Here is a 16,048-nt window from a genome sequence, read left to right as displayed (position 1 = left end):
GCTAAATAATTAAAAACTTTATCAGTGTGGCCAATACTGTGAAATGAAAATATTAACTATCACATTTATGGTGTTGTCTTGAAGAGAGTGGCTGCAGAAATGTTTCTTTTATTTTTTTTCTCAGCATTACTTCATTGTAAGAGAAAATCTCTCTGGGGTACACATTGCTACCTCCTGACTTTTGGAAAAGCTGTTGACCTAGAGCTCTGTGTGATTACTTCCACAGGCTATAGTAATAGTCTCTCATATGAGATATGAAGTTATTCTCCAGGGAGAGTGGATGTGATGTTTTTTCAAAAACTTCCTCTCTCAGGGACCCTATTAGACTATAACTTGGTCCATTTGTTCTACATCCTTCGCACACACACACACACAACTTTTTATTTTATTTTTTAATGCATTAAAATTTTTTTCTAGGTGACTTGACATGTGTACTTTAAATTGCATGAATTACAATAAATCTCTTTTTAGATAGGAAGATAAAACTGAAAAAAAAAAACCATAAGAAGATGAGGAAGAGGAGGGAGAGCTTAAAAAAAGTGGGGGGTGGGCATTTCCCTGCACTTAGGACAAGGCCCTGCAACCCTGGTGAACTTCCTGAAAAGTATTTGGTACTCTGAGGGCCCCAGCATCTCTAACACTGTCAAGAAGTAGCAGTCGACACTCTGTACTCACAATGTTAAACAAGCCCAGTATCTTTTAAGACTTTTAGGGATCTGGAGGCAAACATATACCTCATTTACAAGTTTTACTTAAGCATTTTTATGCTGTTATTCACAATTTATCCCATCTTGAATTGGGGCTCCCCTACAACAAAGGACTCTAGAATGTCCGAATGGTAATACAACAGTCTCTCCCATTAGTGTTCCCTTTCTCTGCTCCCAGAGAATCATTCACGGTAGAAGCTAGAGCAACCTCCTCTCATACCTCCTGAAACCTCTGGACCACCCATGATGATCATAAGTTGCCCAAGCAGACAAGCCTCTCAGGCTGATAGGGCAGTGAGCAACAATCGTATTTTGCTTAAGGAAGCTCACTGCGTACAGTTGTTCCCAAGACATAACAGCAGATTTTATTTGATGAACACACTGGAGCCAAGACATGAGTCTTTGAGAATGGCGTCGGAGAGAGGCAGCCATAGCAGTTCCTGACTGGTACATTTCCAACCCTGTGTCATATGATCACATAAAGGAAAAAGAAAGAGAAAAAACATAAACTGTTTCCCCCTGGTCTACCGGAGCCCGCAAGACCCACCGCCCGACTTCGCCACTGGCCAGAGGTGAGGAGTGAGGGACAGGTGAGGAAGCTGAGACAGGGTGCATGGTGCTCTCTAGAAGCTTGCATGAGGGGGAGAGAAGAGAAGGCAGCATTCACAGGGGGTGCCTTCAAGATGGCGGAGAAGTAAAATGTGGAGATCACCTTCCTCCCCATAAATACATCAAAACTACATCTACACATGGAACAACTCCTACAGAACACCTACTGAACACTGGCAGAAGACCTCAGACTTCCCAAAAGGCAAGAAACTCCCCATGTATCTGGTTAAGTGGCTGACAGGGTCTTGGTGCTCTGGCTGGGCGTCAGGCCTGAGCCTCTGAGGTGGGAGAGCCGAGTTCAGGACACTGGTCCCCCAGAGACCTCCTGGCCCCATGTAATATCAATCAGTGAGAGCTCTCCCAGAGATCTGCATCTCAACACTAAGACCCAGCTCCACTCAACGACCAGCAAGCTACAGTGCTGGACACCCCATGCCAAACAACTAGCAAGACAGGAGCACAACCCCACCCATTAGTAGAGAGCCTGCCTAAAATCATAATGAGTTCACAGACACCCCAAAACATGCCACCAGACATGGACCTGCCAACCAGAAAGACAAGATCCAGCCTCATCCACCAGAACACAGGCATCAGTCCCCCCAACCAGGAAGACTACACAACCCACTGAAGCAACCTTACCCACTGGAAGCAGACACCAAAAACATTGGGAACTACGAACCTGCAGCCTGTGAAAAGGAAACCCAGAACAAAGTAAGCTAAGCAAAATGAGAAGTCAGAGAAAAACACACAGCAGATGAAGGAGCAAGGTAAAAACCCACCAGACTAAACAAATGAAGAGGAAATAGGCAGTCTATCTGAAAAAGAATTCAGAGTAATGATAGTAAAGATGATCCAAAATCTTGGAAATAGAATGGAGAAAATACAAGAAATGTTTAACAAGGACCTAGAAGAACTAAAGAGCAAACAAACAATGATGAACAACACAGTAAATGAAATTAAAAATTCTCTACAACGAATCAACAGCAGAATAACTGAGGCAAGAGAATGGATAAGTGACCTGGAAGATAAAATAGTGGAAATAACTACTACAGAGCAGAATAAAGAAAAAAGAATGAAAAGAATTGAGGACAGTCTCAGAGACCTCTGGGACAACATAAAAACACACCAACATTCGAATTATAGGGGTCCCAGAAGAAGAAGAGAAAAAAAAGGGACTAAGAAAATATTTAAAGAGATTATAGTTGAAAACGTCCCTAATATGGGAAAGGAAATAGTCAATCACATCCAGGAAGCTCAGAGAGGCCCATACAGGATAATTCCAAGGAGAAACACACCAAGACACATATTAATCAAACAATCAAAAATTAAATACAAAGAAAAAATATTAAAAGCAGCAAGGGAAAATCAACAAGTAACATACAAGGGAATCCCCATAAGGTTAACAGCTGATCTTTCAGCAGAAACTCTGCAGCCAGAAGGGAGTGGCAGGACATATTTAAAGTGATGAAAGGGAAAAACCTACAACCAATATTACTCTACCCAGCAAGGATCTCATTCAGATTCGACAGAGAAATTAAGACCTTTACAGACAAGCAAAAGCTAAGAGAAATCAGCACGACTACACCAGCTCTATAACAAATGCTAAAGAAACTTCTCTAGGGAGGAAACACAAGAGAAGGAAAGGACTTACAATAACAAACCCAAAACAATTAGGAAAATGGTAATAGGAACATACATATCAATAATTACCTTACATGTAAATGAATTAAATGCTCCCACCAAAAGACATAGACTGGCTGAATGGATACAAAAGCAACACCCGTATATATGCTATCTACAAGAGACCCACTTCAGACCTAGGGAAACATACAGACTGAAAGTGAGGGGAGGTAAAAAGATAGTCCATGCAAATGGAAATCAAAAGAAAACTGGAGTAGCAATTCTCATATCAGACAAAATAGACTTTAAAATAAAGACTATTACAAGAGACAAAGATGGACACTACATAATGATCAACGGATCAATCCAAGAAGAAGATATAACAAATGTAAATATTTATGCACCCAACATAGGAGCACCTCAATACATAAGGCAAATGCTAACAGCCATAAAAGGGGAAATGGACAGTAACACAATCATAGTAGGGGACTTTAACACTCCACTTTCACCAATGGACAGATCATCCAAAATGAAAATAAATAAGGAAACACAAGCTTTAAATGATACATTAAACAAGATGGACTTAATTGATATTTATAGGACATTCCATCCAAAAACAGCAGATTACACTTTCTTCTCAAGTGCTCATGGAACATTCTCCAGGGATAGATCATATCCTGGGTCACAAATCAAGCCTTGGTAAATTTAACGAAATTAAAATCATATCAAGTATATTTTCTGACCACAACGCTATGAGACTAATATCAATAACAGGAAATAATCTGTAAAATATACAAACACATGGAGGCTAAACAATACACTATTAAATAACCAAGAGATCACTGAAGAAATCAAAGAGGAAATCAAAAACTACCTAGAAACAAATGACAATGAAAACATGATGACCGACATGAGGCAGCAAAAGCAGTTCTAAGAGGGAAGTTTATAGCAATACAATCCTACCTCAAGAAACAAGAAACATGTCAAATAAAAAAACCTAACCTTACACCCAAAGCAATTAGAGAAAGAAGAACAAAAAACCCTAAAGGTGGCAGAAGGAAAGAAATCATAAAGATCAGATCAGAAATAAATGAAAAAGAAATGAAGAAAACGATAGCAAAGATCAATAAAACTGAAAGCTGGTTGTTTGAGAAGATAAACAAAATTGATAAACCATTAGCCACACTCATCAAGAAAAAAAGGGAGAAGACTCAAGTCAATAGAATTAGAAATGAAAAAGGAGAAGTAACAAATGACACTGCAGAAATACACAGGATCATAAGAGATTACTACAAGCAACTATGTGCCAATAAAATGGATAATCTGGAAGAAACGGACAAATTATTAGAAAGGAACAACTTCCGAGACTGAACCAGGAGGAAATAGAAAATATAAACAGACCAATCACAAGCACTGAAATGTAAACTGTGATTAAAAACCTTCCAACAAACAAAAGCCCAGGACCAGATGGCTTCACAGGCAAATTCTATCAAACATTTAGAGAAGAGCTAACACCTATCGTTCTCAAACTCTTCCAAAATATAGCAGAGGGAGGAACACTCCCAAACTCATTCTATGAGGCCACAATCACCCTGATACCAAAACCAGACAAAGATGCCACAAAAAAAGAAAACTACAGGCCAATATCACTGATGAACATAGATGCAAAAACCCTCAACAAAATACTAGCAAACCGAATCCAACAGCACATTAAAAGGATAATACACCATGATCAAGTGGGGCTTATCCCAGGGATGCAAGGATTCTTCAATATATGCAAATCAATCAATGTGAGAAACAATATTAGCAGATTGAAGGAGAAAACCCAAATGATCATCTCAATAGATGCAGAAAAAGCTTTCAACAAAATTCAACACCCATTTATGATAAAAACTCTCCAGAAAGTAGGCATAGAGGGAACTTACCTCAACATAATAAAGGCCATATATGACAAACCAGCAGCCAACATTGTTCTTAATGTTGAAAAACTAAAACCATTTCCACTAAGATCAGGAACAACACACGGTTGCCCACTCTCACCACTATTATTCAACATAGTTTTGGAAGTTCTAGCCACAGCGATCAGAGAAGAAAAAGAAATAAAAGCAACCCAAATCGGAAAAGAAGAAGTAAAACTGTCACTGTTTGCAGATGACATGATACTATACATAGAGAATCCTAAGGATGCCACTAGAAAACCACTAGAGCTAATCAATGAATTTGGTGAAGTAGCAGGATAAAAAATTAATGCACAGAAATCTCTTGCATTCCTATACACTAATGATGAAAAATCTGAAAGAGAAATTAAGGAAACACTCCCATGTAACACTGCAACAAAAAGAAAAAAATACCTAGGAATAAACTTACCTAAGGAGACAAAAGACCTGTATGCAGAAAAGTATAAAACACTGATGAAAGAAATTAAAGATGATACAAACAGATGGAGAGATATACCATGTTCTTGGATTTGAAGAATCAACATTGTCAAAATGATTATACCACCCAAAGCAATCTACAGCTTCAATGCAATCCCCATCAAACTACCAATGGCATTTTTCACAGAACTAGAACAAAAAATTTCACAAGTTGTATGGAAACACAAAAGACCCTGAATAGCCAAAGCAATCTTGAGAAAGAAAAATGGAGCTGGAGGAATCAGGCTCCCTGACTTCAGACTATACTACAAAGCTACAGTAATCAAGACAGTATGGTACTGGCACAAAACCAGAAATATAGATCAATGGAAGAGGATAGAAAGCCCAGAGATAAACCCACATACATATGGTCACCTTATCTTTGATAAAGGAGGCAAGAATATACAATGGAGAAAAGACAGCTTCTTCAATAAGTGGTGCTGGTAAAACTGGGCAGCTACATGTAAAAGAATGAAATTAGAACACTCCCTAACACTGTATACAAAAGTATACTCAAAATAGATTCAAGACCTAAATGTAAGGCCAGACACTATAAAACTTTTAGAGGAAAACATAGGCAGAGCACTCTATGACATAAATCACAGCAAGATCCTTTTTGACCCACGTCATAGAGAAATGGAAATAAAAACAAAAATAAACACATGGGACCCAATGAAACTTCAAAGCTTTTGCACAGCAAAGGAAACCATAAACAAGACGAAAAGACACCCCTCAGAATGGGAGAAAATATTTGCAAATGAATCAACTGACAAAGGATTAATCTCCAAAATATATAAGCAGCTCATGCAGCTCAATATCAAAAAACAAACAACCCAATCCAAAAATGGGCAGAAGACCTAAACAGACATTTCTCCAAAGAAGATGTACAGATTGCCAACAAACACATGAAAGGATGCTCAACATCACTAATCATTAGAGAAATGCAAATCAAAACTATAATGAGGTATCACCTCACACAGGTCAGAATGGCCATCATCAAAAAATCTACAAACAATAAATGCTGGAGAGGGTGTGGAGAAAAAGGCACCCTCTTGCACTGTTGGTGGGAATGTAAGTTTGTACAGACACTATGGAGAACAGTATGGAGGTTCCTTAAAAAACTAAAAATAGAACTATCATACAACCCACACTGGGCATATATCCTGAGAAAACCATAATGTAAAAAGAGTCATGTACCACAATGTTCACTGCAGCTCTATTTACAATAGCCAGGACATGGGAGCAACCTAAGTGTCCATCAACAGATGAATGGATAAAGAAGATGTGGCGCATATATACAATGGAATATTACTCAGCCATAAAAAGAAACGAAATTGAGTTATTTGTAATGAGGCGGATGGACCTAGAGTCTGTCATACAGAGTGAGGTAAGTCAGAAAGAGAGAAACGAATACCATACACTAACACATATATATGGAATTAAAAAAAAATGGTCTGAAGAACCTAGGTCAGGACAGGAATAAAGACACAGACATAGAAAATGGACTTGAGGACACAGGGTGGGGGAAGGGTAAGCTGGGACAAAGTGAGAGAGTGGCATGGACATATATACACTACCAAATGTAAAGTAGATAGTGGGTAGCAGCCACATAGCACAGGGAGATCAGCTCGGTGCCTTGTGTCCACCTAGAGGGGTGGGATAGGGAGTGTGGGATGGAGACGCAAGAGGGAGGAGATATGGGGATGTATGTATACGTATAGCTGATTCACTTTCTTTTACAGGAGAAACTAATACATCGTTGTAAAACAATTATACTCCAGTAAAGATGTTAAATAAATAAATAAATCTTCCCCCCCAAAAATGTTGCCCATGGATTTCTGGTGTGAGAAACTGCTCTCCTCAGCTGCATGGCAACTGAGGACTGCATACTGAGTGCCCTGGAAACAGAGATTCTCACAGACCCTGAGCCTGTGCAGCTCCATACCTTTCCATGGATCAGGGAGGCAGCCTTGTATAAGCTCAGATCAGCCATCAAGGCCTCCTTGCTAAGCAGAAGTGTTACCTACAGGATAGAGCTAAGTCTGGGTCCTCTGGTGTATCCCACCTGCAGGAAAGGGTGGCCTCTTCTGTCCTCAGTCTCTTGCCAGTTGACTAGGTGCCAGAAGAGGTCACTCCTCTCTTGAACCCTTGGCTATTTGGGGAGCCCCTTGGGATCAAATGAGTGAACAGCAATGGGAGTTTGTACACTTTATGGACAGCATCAAAACTGCACATCATGGGGCTTTCTGGAGATCTGCTGCTTTTCATTCCTTAATCCAGACATCCTTGATAAAGGGTGGGATCCAAGCACCTTCAAAACTAACTGAACCTCAGGCAGTCATCTTACCCTGGCCAGTAAGTGGCTCCACTGGTGCGTGTTTACAGACTCTCAGGCCATTGCCAATGGTCTAGCCACCTGGTTCCACCAATGGTCTAGTGACCTGGTTCCACCAATGGTAACCACAACAATTACTTATCCAAGGCTTCCATCCTTGGAAGTCTCTTTCCTCACAGATACCCAAAATATAAATCAGTGTGTCATATTAAAGCCACAATACAGGCCTCACTTTATCCACTTTGGCATTCCAGATGTTGTTAAGGGTGACCATTTCACTTCTAAAATTATCCAATGCTGGGCTCTTGAACAAGGTGTTCAGTGGAACTTTCCCCACCCTTGTCAGTCTCAGGCTACAAGCCTCACAGAACTCCCTTATGGCATACTCAAGCAAGATAAAATTTAATTAAATGAAATGTGACTTTTTTATCATCAAACATCAGGGATGACCTGTAATAAAGAGTCTGATTCCATTTTTGATGTTTGATGGTCAGAAACTTCCAAGGCCCATCCTCCTGCTCCACCTTTGGACTAGCTGATAAGAAAGCCCAGGTGTCCCTCTGGTACTGGCAGGAAGTTCAGACCATGTAAGCCCAGCCCACAGATGGGAATCCTTACCTCAGCCCCCCCCCCAATCACAATAAAAGGCAAACCAGTCCTCTTTCCTCTCCGTCTAGCCATTTTTAGATCAGCTTGGGAGCTTGCCCTGTGCCCCCTGGAAGCTCTCATTACATGAGTAATAGACCTTCTCAGGCTTTGTGTGGGGTCATCAATCTTGACATCCAAAGCAAATTTTGGGTGGAATGACCACAACATACTTTCTCCTAAACCTCTGTTAATACCTCAACAGTGGGCTCATCAAAACTAGGCTTTAGAATTATTTGAGTCACCCTGATAGAATTTTGCAATTTCCACTGTAATTTGAGTCTACTGAAAATTGGAAAATTTTGAAATTCTCTACGGCAAAGGGTATTATCAACTGAGAATCCAGCTATCTTTTCTTTTTCTGTTTCACAGTTAACTATTTTTGTATGTACTTTTCATTTGTCAACTCCAGAAAAAATTGGGGGAGAGCCCACACTCATGCAGAGCCACAATTCTTATTTCTTTGCAGCCTGTTTAGCTATGTCGCTGCAGAAAAAACTAAGTTACTATATTAGGCTTCATCATGAAATAAACTAACATGTTTAAAATTGGAGGTATTCAGAGCTGGGTGTCCCAAACATTCCTAAACAGTTCTGAGATTGGAATCTGAATGACTCAGATGCTCAGGACTGAATTTTCTTTCTCTCAGCCTGACACATCACTTAGTTCTGTTCCAAGGATTTCGTTTTTCTAACACTCGTTAAATGCATAGATTTGTTTCTTAGTGCAGAAATTTTTGTGATAAAAAATCTAGATAAAAAACATAAACTAAATAGGTGTGTATTTATATAATTTATATATTATAGTTATATAAATTGCATATTTGTATAATCCTGTACCAGGTTGCCAGATATAATTTTTTTTTTTTTTGCCAGATACATTTTTAGTGCTTGGGGAAATAATGGTTTCTTAGCGTCTGATATGATGGACTTTGCTTTCCAGCTATACTGGAATCTCTTGGGTGCAGCTATAAAGAGTCTGGAGAAAGGATATTCATTCCTTTTGAATTTGTTCAGAGACAATAAACACTATTCTCAAGTTCGAGCATCAAGAACTTGTACCTCTTTTCAAAATTGCAAAAAGTCATGAATTATCTTTAAAATTAACAATTCCCATAAATGTTTTTTCTACCTGAAAATATGAATTCCAGAAAGATATTTTTATATTAATTCTTTTAAATGAATACTGTATTAATCGGCTGCATAGGGAAAGCTATCTTATCAAAAAGTTTTCCACTAATTTGTCACTGAGAAAAAGTATGTATATACATGAAAAAAAAAGGGAATCCAAGCCATGGAGAGAGAAAAATTACAGAAAACAGCTACACAAAGGCAAAACATTGACAGAAAAGAGTATGCTAAATTATTTTCTTCTTTTGATGCAAAAGACATATTAAATGTCATTATTTGTATGCACTTCTTCTTTCATCCGTGAAACTTGTTGAGCACCATCCTGTGCCAGGCATTGTGCTAACCCCCGTGGACATCATGTAAGATGGTATCAACTCTATCCTCCAGTTGCTCACAATCAAGTAAGAAAGAAAAGATTATTAAGACACAAGTGTTACAATATGAATTTATATTTGTGCCTTAGCATATAGACTACAGCCTTTAATTCTGATTAGTCAGTGTTTCATGGTTATGGGCTGAGTCCAAAGAAGGTGAGGCTTTAGACTGGGTTAAAGAGTACACATGATCATCTCAACTGATGAAACACCCTTTAATGAAATAAGAACATTCAATAAACTAAGAATAGAAGGGAACTTCCTCAAAATGAAAAAGACCATTTATGGAAAACCCACAACTAACATACTCAATGGTGAAAGTCTGAAAGTTCTTCTCCTAAGATCAGGAACAAGATAAAATGCCCACTTCACCACTTCTATTCATTATAGTACTGGAAGTTAGAGCCAGGGCAATTAGGCAAGAAGAAAAAAACAGTATCCAAATCAAAAGCAAGAAGTAAAATTATCTCTGGTCACAAATGACATAATCTTCTAGCTATAAAATCCCACACAATCCATTTTTTAACACTGTTAGTGCAAATCAATGAATTCAGCAGCAGTTTCAGGATACAAAATCAACAGGCAAAAATCAGTTGTATTTCTATGCACTAGCAATGAACATCCAAAAAGAAACTGGATTGGAAAAAATTCACTTACAATAGCAAACAATGGAGTAAAATACTTAGGAATAAATTCAATAAAAGAGGCACACAACTTTTGTATGCTGAAGACTATGAAACATTTCTTTCAAAATTAAAGAAGACCTAAACAAATTCTAAAAATCTCTTGTGCATGGACTGGAAGACTTAGTTGACTAAAGGGTGAATTATGACCCTTAATGGGCAAATTATTCAGCATTTTGATTATGAGAAATGTGAATATATTAAGATGGCAAAGATAAAGCAAGATGTAACGTGAATTTCAATAAAAAGTTACTGTGAAAATGGTAATGATTTTATTTCCCATTTTATTTAGGAATGACTAAGAGAAAATACACTAAATTTTATGGGGGAAAAAAGAGTATCTTAATACATAAATGAAGGTCTAAAGGCAAAGAGTAATATTGACATGATACAAAGGTTATTTTTTGCTGATACAAAGGCTATTTTTTTTGCTGATTTTTACAAATTTTTGACCGTGATAGCTTAAGTGTTAGACATATAGAAAAATTACCTCTCCTGCTTTCCCTCCACAGCTAAACTTCAAGAAGTCTATACCTGTATTCCTCATTTCCTTAGCTTATATTTATTCCTCAATCTACTGTCAGTCAGCCCAACTTTTATGAAGTTGCTGTTGTTAAGTCAAAGAAGCAAACACATGACTAAATCATCTGTGAACTCTGTTGCATTGGCATGCTTAGACAACCCATCCTTCTTGAAATGTTCTCTTTCTTTGGTCTCTCTGACACGACTCTTTCCTGGTTTCCTTTATCCTTCTATGATGACTTCTTCTCAACTTCCTTTGCTGTCTTATTCTCCTCTACCCAGCCATTAATTGGTGGGTAGAAGTTCTCAGGAGTTGGTCATAGCCCTTCTTCTCCTGTCATTCTCCTTTCTTCTAGAAGAGCTCACCACATCTATGACATATATGCCAATGATCCCCACCCCCTCAAGACCTTTTCTCCAGATCGCAAGCACAAATAACCAAATGTTTCTCAACCTCTCAGTATGAATGTCTCAAATGTTTCTCAAACTAACCATGTCCAAATAATCACCCTCTTAATCAAACATCATCCTCTTCCAATGCTCCTATCTTAATGAATTATCATTCATCCAAATGCACAAGTCAGAAACTAAGTAACATTCTTTTTTTTTTTTTTCTTTTTTGAGGTACGCGGGCCTCCCACTGTTGTGGCCTCTCCCATTGCGGAGCACAGGCTCCAGACACGCAGGCCCAGTGGCCATGGCTCATGGTCCCAGCCGCTCTGCGGCATGTGGGATCTTCCCGGACTAGGGCACGAACCCGTGTCCCCTGCATCGGCAGGCGGACTCTCAACCACTGCGCCACCAGGGAAGCCCATTCTTAACATTTACCTTTTATTAACCCCCCATATCCATTTCTTCACCTAAGAATGTCAATTATTACCTCCTAAGTACTTCTTAGATCTCTATTTCTATCTGTACTGTCAAAACCCTAGTCCAAATTGCCAGCATCTCTCTCCTGCATTGTTATAAAAACTTTGTAACTATTCCAACTATAAAATGTTGCCCTCTAGAATCTGAAAAAATACTGGGTGGAAAGTCTTTAGTCCTCAAATCTGTGAAGGAAGCACAGTAAACTCTTAAGTTTCCAGAGTACCTGTAGAAATACTATCGAACGCAAGTCCGAGTGCCCAGCACACACTGAGGCCAAACAATACCGAAACGTCGGAGTTTGGAGCAGAGAAAGGTTTATTGCAGGGCCATGCAAGGAGACTGGTGGCTCGTGCCTTAAAAACCCTGGACACCTGGAAAGCTTTCAGCAAAGCCCTTTTATAGGGAGGGGCATGGTTAGTTGTTACAAACTTCTTGGTGTTAGATCCTTTGTTCTTGAGGCCAGGTCACTGTGTTCTTATAAACCTCCATCGAAACAAATGTTATTCTCTGTTCTGACGAGAAAGGGCAAGGTCCCAAGGCTCAACTTTCACCCTCCGAGGTCCAGGCCCTGGCTTACAGGAGGGGGTCCCTGCGCGGGCCAGTTACCCTGCCCAGGAGCTTTCATCCAGCACCCAGTCTGAGTCCTCCCGCCAGCGCCCAGACCTGGGTGAGGGGGCAGATCTCAGCTGGCAGCGCCCTCAGGGCCAGGTCCCCAGACTCTGCCCAGCCATCATCAATGAGGGAGCCGGGCGGCCAGGACCCAGCCGGCCCGGACCCAAGCCGGCCCTCAGGCTTTTCATTTAACCTGGAGAGAATCATTTGTATACGATCGACAGGAATACATGTTGTAGCAAATGCCCATCAGGTGAATCCCCAGCTCACAGCAATTGCCCTTCTTTGAGAAGAGCCCAACCACAGAGGTGGACCTGAACTAATGACCTGCAATGTCCGTGCAACTTAACCCTGGCCTCTGGCCACCTCCTAGGGGGAGACAACTGATCTAAGCTGCACCAACTTTTGAAACTTGAATGGAGAGACTGAAGCAGGTTGAAGCTGTTACCTCAACGGCAGTGTCCATATACTCCAGTTGCTGAGGCCTCCACAGACTGCGACCCATGAAGACCGCCCGCGCCATTAGGTTGCAGACGTTGGGATGGGGGAGGGGTTCGCTGCTGCTTCGCTGCTTCAAGGTCTGGGCCTGGCTAGCGGGCGGCTGCGGTGAGGGCTCTGGGGCTCTGCGGCTCTGCGGGACCCGGCCCTCAGCCTGTCCCAGGCCCTGCAACCGCCTCTCACCTCTCACCACACTCTCTGCCGCGAGCACTACTGCGAGCTGACTGTTGGCTCAGGGTCTCGCGATAACGGTCGTGCTAACGGTCAGGCCAAATGCTCTGCTCCTATTACAGAAATGATGATAATTATTCAAATACACAACAAAACATTTATATACATTACACATTATCATTAATAAACACCATCCCTTGTTTAGTTAAGAGTAAGAGGTTTGAAAATTGGCGGACAAAAAGGCGATGACAAGCACTATTTCCATTCTGCTACATCTCCTGCTTTGTATCTGACCTTTCAAAACCAGAGTAACCAATTTGACTTTTCTCCTTCAGTCTTTCCCAGATTATTCTGGGGTCATCGGAAAGCCTGGGAAGGCTCTGATGTATTTCTCCAATAAGGGTAAGAAAGTCTTTCATATGAAGATCTTCATCTATTTTCTCTTGGAGTAGAAGTGACTCCAGTAAAGTCTTCTTCTGTTTCAGGAAGGCAGATTGGGCCAGTTCTGCTCTTTTCCTGTTACAGTTGGGACACCGAGAAGAAATGTGTTGCTTAGCTGTTACCACCTCGTTGGGTGTTGTCCTCATGTTTTTAAAATAGATTCTGTTCAGAAGCTCATCGGGGACAGTACAGTTTAAGGCATCTACCTCTGGAGCCTCTGCATCCGATCCAAGCTGCAGCTTTTTATGTCCGCTGCTCTTTTTCCCCTTAGAGGTCGCACTATGATGGATCAGGTTTATCTTAACGGTGCAGAAAGACTGCAGGGCATTCAATTCTTCAGGGGATGCCTGAGTGATTTCTGTTTCAAGTTTAGTGTCTGGTTGGTACTGTCCAGAGTTCATTTCCTTGCCCTTGAGGTTGTTGATCCATTTTCTGCTCCACTTCTTTTCATTATTTTTGAAGTGTGAAAACTCAGATTGGTTGTCTCCATATTGCAAGCGTGGAGTCGGCGTTCCACTCTCGTATTTACTCCCAGAGGCATAGGACCAGGGCTGCAGTCCTCCAGAGGAACTGAATGAACTGGAACTCTGTGCCTCATCAGTAAAGGACTCATAGGTCTCCTTAGAAAAGTCTGCCATAGTCCCGACGTCTGTCTGGGTCAATTTCCCCTGCTTCTCTGAATCCTCGGGCTTCTAGGCGGATGGCCATCACATTGCATCAGGCTCTGCTCCTCATCTGCTTTGCGGTGGTCAGGATTGCCTCAGGAACTAGTCAGTCCTGAACCCCTGGGGGATGGGTTTTGGAGCTGACCGTTCCGTAAGGAAACGCTTCCGGGCAACGCCTTCCCGCTGCCTTGGCAACCAGGGGCGGTCATGCGCAGTAGGTCGCTGAGGCGCCTCGCTCCTCCCCTTCCCCGCCCTCCCCAGAACGGACTCTGCCTGCATTGTTCCTGTTGGGTTGTCGGCGCCGCCCTCTCCGTTCGCTCTCCGGAGTCTTCTCTTTAGTGCTATTTTAGTACAAAATCTAATAATCCTCCAGAAAAAGTTGCAAACTCCCCTTCCCTAGGGGTCAAAAACTTGTACATGTGTGTGAGGGCAACAGGGAAAGGCGGCCTCTGACTAATCTGAGAGTGCACGCCTCACCTTCAAAAAAAAAAAAAAAAAAAACCCAAACAGAAAAACATCCGGCTGGCCAAAAAACACAGCAAAACGTATCTGCCAATCAGATAGCCAAGAGATCATCTAATCGTAAACCGCGTCTTAGGATAAAATTCGAAATTCTGAAACCATCCTGTAAGACTCCTGAGTGGCACGGCTCCTAGGTATTATTTCTCCAGCCCCATCTTGCACAGCTTTTTGTGTTGTAGCGTTTTGGAACACTCTGCAGTTTTCCCAGTCACAGTTCCTCAGGTCTTTGTTCAGGCAGTGGCTCTCCGAATGGCATTTCAACACTCCTCTTCCCTCTTCGTAAGGTTAATTACTGCTCCTCTTTCAAGTCCCATTTTTTCAGGAAGTACTTCATACCCATCCCTGCCCCCAAACACTTTACAGCACAGCCTTTCTTTCCGGGTTTGCAACTGTGTTTTATGCATATTTGAGAATGCCTTCCACATCGCCCCCAGATTAAAAACCCGGTGAAAGCAGAAATCCTGTCAGTGTTATCCAGCAGTCAGCAGGTACCTGATACATAGAAGGTGCTCGATAAATCTCTGTTGAGTAAATGTGTTGAATGGTTATGGAAACAGAAGTAAGTATTACCTTACACAGGTCCGCGCCTGGATCTTGTGGAATAAGTACTACAAGCTCAAGGAACTTCAGTCTTTTCCTCTTCCTGCACCCCCCAAATTAGGCTGCTACTCATAATACATCCTTTTACAACAGACTTTTTAAAAATATGGTAGAGTTTTATTAACTATTCTCAGAAATTATAAAATGTTAACTCTGAAGGTCAACTTTTTCTAGATCTTAATAAATATCTGAGTCTAGCTCTTAGTAAATATCTGAGATAATTTCAAGAGAATGGGTTTCCTTGCTCATTTCCTTCTGTGTGTGTGTGGGGGGGTAGTAGCGGTGTTGGGGGGGTGCTATTCGAGTCTAGCCTGATATATTTAATGTTATTCCCAAAGTGCTCACTTTGGCAAAGAGTCAAAAGTCTGAAATGTTCGAAAAGCATCTCTCAAATATGAGCCAGCTTCATATTGAAGAGAGTCCAACTTCATTTATTCCACCCAAATCATATTTTATCCTATAATATTAATCTTTAAAAAGAGGTAATAGATAATTTGTGGTTAATTCCAATTAATTTCCAGTTCAAGGTTAAAGATTTTCATTTTTAATTTTTGTTTCAAAAGTATCCATCATTCCCTGAAATATTTACACATTCATATTTACACACAATTCACTATAGCACACATTTTC

At 40.8% G+C, this 16,048-nt stretch overlaps 1 protein-coding gene across 2 annotated transcripts; it reads right to left on the bottom strand.

Annotated features, from left to right (window-relative positions):
* Nucleotides 1-10,766: 10,766 nt before the first annotated feature.
* Nucleotides 10,767-15,120, bottom strand: C21H8orf48 (chromosome 21 C8orf48 homolog). Of its 2 annotated transcripts, XM_033400624.2 has the most exons (2): nucleotides 13,485-14,488; nucleotides 10,767-13,303 (listed from the first exon to the last, which is right to left on the bottom strand). In XM_033400624.2, exons 1-2 carry the CDS (start codon nucleotides 14,267-14,269, stop codon nucleotides 13,252-13,254), a joined length of 837 nt encoding a protein of 278 aa, XP_033256515.1. In that variant the 5' UTR covers nucleotides 14,270-14,488; the 3' UTR covers nucleotides 10,767-13,251. The 2 variants fall into 2 exon arrangements, with proteins under 2 accessions (XP_033256515.1, XP_033256516.1); XM_033400625.2 differs by having other exon boundaries at nucleotides 10,767-15,120.
* Between the last annotated feature and the right edge of the window lie 928 nt (nucleotides 15,121-16,048).

Source organism: Orcinus orca, chromosome 21 (assembly GCF_937001465.1).
Source record: "Orcinus orca chromosome 21, mOrcOrc1.1, whole genome shotgun sequence".
Lineage (NCBI taxonomy): Eukaryota > Metazoa > Chordata > Mammalia > Artiodactyla > Delphinidae > Orcinus > Orcinus orca.
Note: the sequence above shows the minus strand (reverse complement) of the source record. Positions and strands in the feature narration are given on the sequence as shown.

Bases quoted from the DNA above. Each gene is read 5' to 3' on its own strand.
- C21H8orf48 (XM_033400624.2), bottom strand. From the start codon at position 14,269: ATGGCAGACTTTTCTAAGGAGACCTATGAGTCCTTTACTGATGAGGCA. The intron at 13,304-13,484 runs GTCAGATACAAA...TTTCTGTAATAG, and splicing joins GGTTACTCTGGTTTTGAAAG to GAGCAGAGCATTTGGCCTGA.